The sequence below is a fragment of the Triticum urartu genome, chromosome 7A (assembly GCF_056163025.1).
Source record: "Triticum urartu cultivar PI428250 chromosome 7A, HENAU_Tu73, whole genome shotgun sequence".
Lineage (NCBI taxonomy): Eukaryota > Viridiplantae > Streptophyta > Magnoliopsida > Poales > Poaceae > Triticum > Triticum urartu.
This window is the reverse complement of record NC_141879.1, coordinates 710700687-710706820: the sequence shown is the minus strand read 5'-3', so window position 1 is coordinate 710706820 and position 6134 is coordinate 710700687. Positions and strand designations below refer to the sequence as shown.

The 6134-nt window shown below is 41.8% G+C and overlaps 1 protein-coding gene across 1 annotated transcript; it reads right to left on the bottom strand.

Moving 5' to 3' along the window:
- Nucleotides 1–541: 541 nt before the first annotated feature.
- On the bottom strand, nt 542–3675 carry LOC125522279 (uncharacterized). The gene is made up of 3 exons (XM_048687353.2): nt 3463–3675; nt 3240–3359; nt 542–2812 (listed from the first exon to the last, which is right to left on the bottom strand). Exons 2-3 carry the CDS (start codon nt 3273–3275, stop codon nt 677–679), a joined length of 2172 nt encoding a protein of 723 aa, XP_048543310.1. The 5' UTR covers nt 3276–3359; nt 3463–3675; the 3' UTR covers nt 542–676.
- Nucleotides 3676–6134: the final 2459 nt, after the last annotated feature.

Here is a 6134-nt window from a genome sequence, read left to right as displayed (position 1 = left end):
GCCGTGAGAAAACCTCCTCGCACAGTGGAGCAACACACGCCATGTCAGCACAAAAGCAGATTACCTGAGAAATGAAGAACGAAAACAGAGACATTACAACTTAGCTAATGAAATTCGTCCTTCAAATGAACTTGAGTACTTATGCATATGGATATTTGGAATCAATGTGCGACGGACCTTAGATAGGAGCCCCACGGGAGGGTCTTCTTGTAGTAGGCCGAGTGGTGCGTCTCGAAGAGCGACGGGTGATGTCTGGCATCCAGGCCATCCCACTCGAGGCTGTCCCACAAGTCCTTCTCGCAGTCTACCACTGGCTTAGGGCCTTCACGTGCTACAACCGAAAGGCGCCTGAGACCCCAGCAATCCCTGAGGCTTGGGGCACCTCTCAACATGACATCATTTTAGTCTCTGCCAGTGTGACCAATACATTGGGGGGATAGTAGTGATGGAGCAATTGTCATGCACATGCAATGATTCAATATATTTTGCGAAATGTCCAAAATACCCTTCATCTTGCATACTCTCTAAATTATAGCTTCCTTTACCAATCTCGATGTGCACGTTCAAAGTTTGGAGCTGTCGACAGTTCCACACCAACAGCGAGCATGTAACATCTTTAGCCAAGGCAATATCATTATACGGTAATAACCGGCTTGTTGGAACCAAACCCCGTCGGTTAGATCCACATCTCCTTGATACTTTTGGTGATGTTGGCTTGGCTACGGCTTGTACAAGAGATAAGGAGGTACATCTTGGAGACAGATTTTTCTGATCGGCTATGGAGCCCATCTGAGAATGACCAAATGAACCTTCCATCCGTAAAAACAACATGTGCCTGAAAGCCAAAGGATCCCTGTTCTCCACAGTAGACCACTGATCTTTTCGTCCCTTGAGTGTCCACATGTAGAACTTCCAGTCTAGGTGATCCTTGCCAGATTAGGCTACAGAGCCGCTCACAACCCAATAGGAACAACTTCTTGAGTTTCGGGACATCCATTGCATCGAGGTCAATTATTTTAATGGCTGTACCAGAGAGGTCTAGTTCCTCCAGATTGGGCAGTGCACGCAGGAATATGTTTTGCAATCGACCACAACCATGTAGGGAGATCTTTGTCACCTTGACTATTTCAACTGGAGCTAAAGGAGACTTGAGGCGCAATTCCTTTTGTGGCAGGTGTATGGAATGTGTCCAATCCTTTGCTGGGCCATAACCATCGAAGCAAAAACTTTCAAGCAGTGGAGGAGCTCTTTCCACGGCAAGTGCAACCTGGTCCAAGCTGGAACATCCGTCAAGAACAAGAATCTTCAGGCTTCTTGCGGATGACAATGTTGGCAATGATTCCAGGTGAGTGTTTCCGGACAAGTCAAGGAGCTCCAGGTTCATCATATCTACAGAAGAGCATCTGTCCACCGCGACCACATCTGAAGATTCTGTTAATCGGAGCTTCTGAAGCTTCTTCAACTTTTTCCAAATAGCACTGATAGTCTTCCATGGTATTCCCTTTGTATTTAGCTCCCTGAGATTGGTCATCAGTTCAATCATCTGAGGCAGCAAAACATAATCTGTGAAACGTAGGTCAAACACCAGCAGGTTCGGAAAAATTGGCGCCCCACTTTGCTCCTTCCATGTGTTTGCACAATGTTCAAGCCAAAGGAATCTTAGGTTGCTGCAGCACTGGAAAGGAGGGGATGCAAAATCGAAGCTGCAGTTGCAGAGTTTTAGCACACGAAGGTTGTTGCTGGCTAGCTGAAACAGATCATTACATACATATACTGGATCATTACCGTGGAATGTTAGGAAATATGATGATGCATCAGCAGGAACATTAGATATATGATTTGTTCCTCCATTATTGGAGGTGACTGAATACCAGCCTTTACCCAGCCTAGGCAGAAAGTGTGCCAAATATCTTCTTTGTGCCGTTTCAGATGAAGAACATTCGTCCAATGGTATCACTCCATACAACATATAGCCAATCTCCCAAGCCTTGTCCTCTCCACGCATTCCATCACAAATCCAATAATTGCAAGCATGAGTAGCCCAACCATAGCCAACACCAGTAGAGTTTTGAGGTAACTGTGCTGTCAGGAACAATGAGTACAAGAAGCAATCCAAAACTGTTTCTGGGTTGATGCCATCCATACCGGTGTCACCAATCACTCTAATAGCAACTTCGTGCAATATATGATGGATTTTTGTGCTGTAATCTGGATCTCCATACCAAAGGGACTCCAAGGTAACTACAAAATTAGCAAAAGCAGACAACTTGACTTCTCCCGGTTTGACTTTGACCTGAAAAAATCTTCCACCACTGGTCCATACCAATTTACCTTTACCAAAAGCAGGAATGCCACACTCTATCAGATCAATGTCTTCATCTCCTCCATAATGAAAAATGATCAGAAATCTTTCATTTGCTAGAGACCGATTAATCAAACTTCCAATACTTGCAATCTCTTTTCTAGAGCTGACATCTACCCCTACGAAATCATCTTCTTCATCCTGCCTATCAAATATGGGCATTACGTGGCGAAGGTTCAACTCCTTTGCGATTGCCCTCTGCATGGTCCTTCTATTTTTCCATAGGGAACAGTCCACATGGACAATTCTGTTAAAATGCTTTGTCATGTCAGAATCATCACATATTGTGTATTTTAGTAGTTTTGCTACATCTCTAAGAACAGCAGATGCTCCCAGAGCCACGCGGCTCCAGCCACGAAAGAAGAATGCTTTGGTTTTGCCTTCTATACCATCGCTTTTGCGCAAAAAATCAGCCAATTGTTTGACGCCGTCATCAAAATCCTTTACTACCTGTAGTAATTACTTGCAATTATATATGACTGCCACAATACATATATTGGCACTACAATTTCAATAAATAGCTATCTTGCGTATGAATAAACTAGAGCAACAAATGATGCATCTAGTTTGAAAGTTCAAATAGATTAGAACTTCCTATGTGTACAAAATACCAGTTCCACCCATATATATCCACGCCTAGTTTACTGTACAAAATTTAAATTAGTGCTAATCTAATGCAACACGTGATGCATCCAGTGTGACAAAGCTTAAATGAAGTGGAACTATATAGAAGCATACACAATGCCTGTTCATACCATCGGTTGCTTCAGTCCAAAATAATGTCGGATGATTAACAAAAGCAATGTGGAAACACACAAATATAAATCAAGCGCTGTACTACTTCATGAGGTTATTAGTTAGGAGAAGAGGCACCAACCAGGTTGAATTCGCTTTGGTATTTGGACACGAACATGTTGACAGGAAGCTAACAGCAGCAGCAGAAGTAGAAGACGTGGATAATCATATCTAACCCATGGGCTGCAGATTTCTCCACTCCCTACAATATCAGGATGCATAAATTCCTTATCACACTCTGTGAAAACCTATGACAAGACAAGATTATAGATTACATATGTATGGACAGGATGGAGCTGCAGTACCTGTCTATATGCGTCAAGTGCGAGCGAATCGAGCGGTGGAGGAGCAAAGAACACTTGCAGAGAATAGAGAGTTATCCCCAATAAATCCAGTCCGAGGCAAAGATATGTAATCACTCGATCATTTTGGTTAAAGAAAAAAGATCGCGCTTCGTTGGTGGCACGAGCTGAGCTTTGGTAGAGCTCTGGAACAGAATGCCACAGCTAGCAGACGTGTATGTTTCAGAAGGTGGGTGGTGTAATGGAGGGACCTGCTTTTGGCATCTCGATGTTGCTTTCCTTCTGTGCCAAAGCATGCATCCATGGTTCCTTGCTTGCACTTGCAGGCAATGCCAATGCTCATCCACTTTGGTGAACTTTTCTTTTGCTGTTGTTGTTGCTGTCTTGCTGATACACTTCATTATTTCCATAAAGGAAAAGAAAGGAACATACTGCTGGCTCCATCTTTTCTTTACGGTCCAATCCTTCCATAAAGGTAACGATATCCAATTCCACGGCGCAGTTTCATCAGACATAACATGATTAAGGCAGAGGGATTCATCGTGCAATGGCCAACAAGCACGAACCCATCCAGAGCAGAAGAATGCCATTGCCGTTGGGTGTTACACTGTTACTGGTGGATTGGAATAAAGCTGGAATTAACATACACAGCTTGCAAGTGCTGACTGCCACATTTCGTCTCTCATGCCAAATGAGGGAGGCAAGCCAACGGGGATGGAGGGAGCACGGCACGGACGGCCGCGGCCAGCAGGCTTGCCGTCGCGGCGTGCTCTCGGCAGCGACGGGCAGGGAAGGGCCGAGGGAGGCATCGGTGGGCAGCGTGTAGGCTCCCCCAGACCAGATCTGCTTTGAAGCGGGAGCCAGGGCCGGCGAGTGGAGGCGGCAACCGTGAGAGAAGAATGGGAAAAGCGTTCATTGCTGGCACCCCTCCCTCTGTCAACAATGTTTTCTACTCCCTCTGTTTCTAAATACTTGTCTTTTTAGAGATCTTAAATGGACTATCACATACGGATGTATATAGACATATTTTAGAGTCTAGATTCACTCATTTTGCTCCGTATGTAGTCACTTATTGAAATCTCTAGAAAGACAAATATTTAGGAACGGAGGGGGTATATAGATTACACATGGACTGGAAATAAGTAAACAAACGCACTAAAACATATCTATACGCATCCAATTCACAAAAGAATTGAAACATCTTATATTTATATTTGTGAAGGATGAAGTAGTAAATATATTATATCCCCGCTCTGCTGAAACTGTCCTCCCTTTCCTCTCTGATGCCCCCACACACTGGAAATGACACATATCCCGTGCGGTCAAATATAAGCCGAGTGTAAAAATACAAGCACTCAGTCGACTTACTTTCTCGTAAGCCGAGTACTGACTGAAGAATGCACGGTAAAGAATCAGAACTCGACTTAATTGCTCATAGGCCGATTGTGAGAGAAAAAAAATACATGCTCAACTTATAAAAACAACTTGCCATATAGAAAAAAGCTAGCGCTCGGCTTACAGTCGAGCCTCGGCAACGTTCCCCTACCACATGACTATCACAAAGGTGGTTGACGGCCTTGTGAAGGAGTAGATTATAAGCCGAGTGTGTGCCAGAAGGTTCTCGGCTTACTTTAGTGAATTATTTTACTTCTAAAAGTATGCCAAATATGGGGAAATGCACAGGAGCAACTGGGTGCTCCGCCCCCTATATAAATATTAAATTAAAATAACCGAAAAGTTAAAAAAAAACTGAAATTTGGGAATATCAAACATGTGTGCTCAATCTACTTCCGTGTGAAGTTTCGTGAAAATACATCAGGAAACGCATATCCATGGTGAAAAAAAATACAATCCAACTTATGATCCATCCAAACAGTTTCTTTTATACATAGGATTTCTTTAACTGAGAATACATTTCCTGGTATGTTTTCACAAAACTTCACATGAGAATAGGTTGGGCACACTGGTTTGATATCCCAAAGATTCAGATTTTTTGAATTTCCTAGTATGTTTTTTGAATTTAATACTCAGTAGCACATATGCCCGTGCGTTGCACCGAAAGAAAAAAATAGTATGCATTTAAAGTTAGTGAGGATTATAGTGCAAGCGAAACCCTGTGTGCACCTGAAAAAGGAACATTTAGCTTCCCGATTTCACCGGGTGTGAAGCAATTAATCCGCTATTTTTTCATTCATTGATCGAGGGCATTTAAGAGTTTTGTTACGTCATCGTATGCCAGACAATGCCCATGAATTATTTAGTCTACTTTTCCTTTCAATCCAGGAGATTTTAAGGTTTGAAATTTCTAAATATTACAGGAAACATGAACCATTTTTTAAATCCTAAAAAGTTGTTTCTAAAATTATGTACACTTTCAGAAAAAAAAACACAAACATTTTTTGAAACATTGTTTTTGAAAACACCAACATTTTCTTATAAAAAATGATCATTATTTGAATTTGTGAGCATTTGTTTACAATAGGAACATGTGTTGAAAAATTCATAACATTATTTAGAATTGTGAAAAATTCACTAAAACAAGAATATTTTTAGAAACATTTTATAAAATGCCATTTTAATTCTAGAAACAATAAAACTATTTGAAAAAAATGGGAAACCTTTTGAAGTTTTGAATATTTTTCAAATAGCAAAAAGAGGAATTCTGAACATTTTCT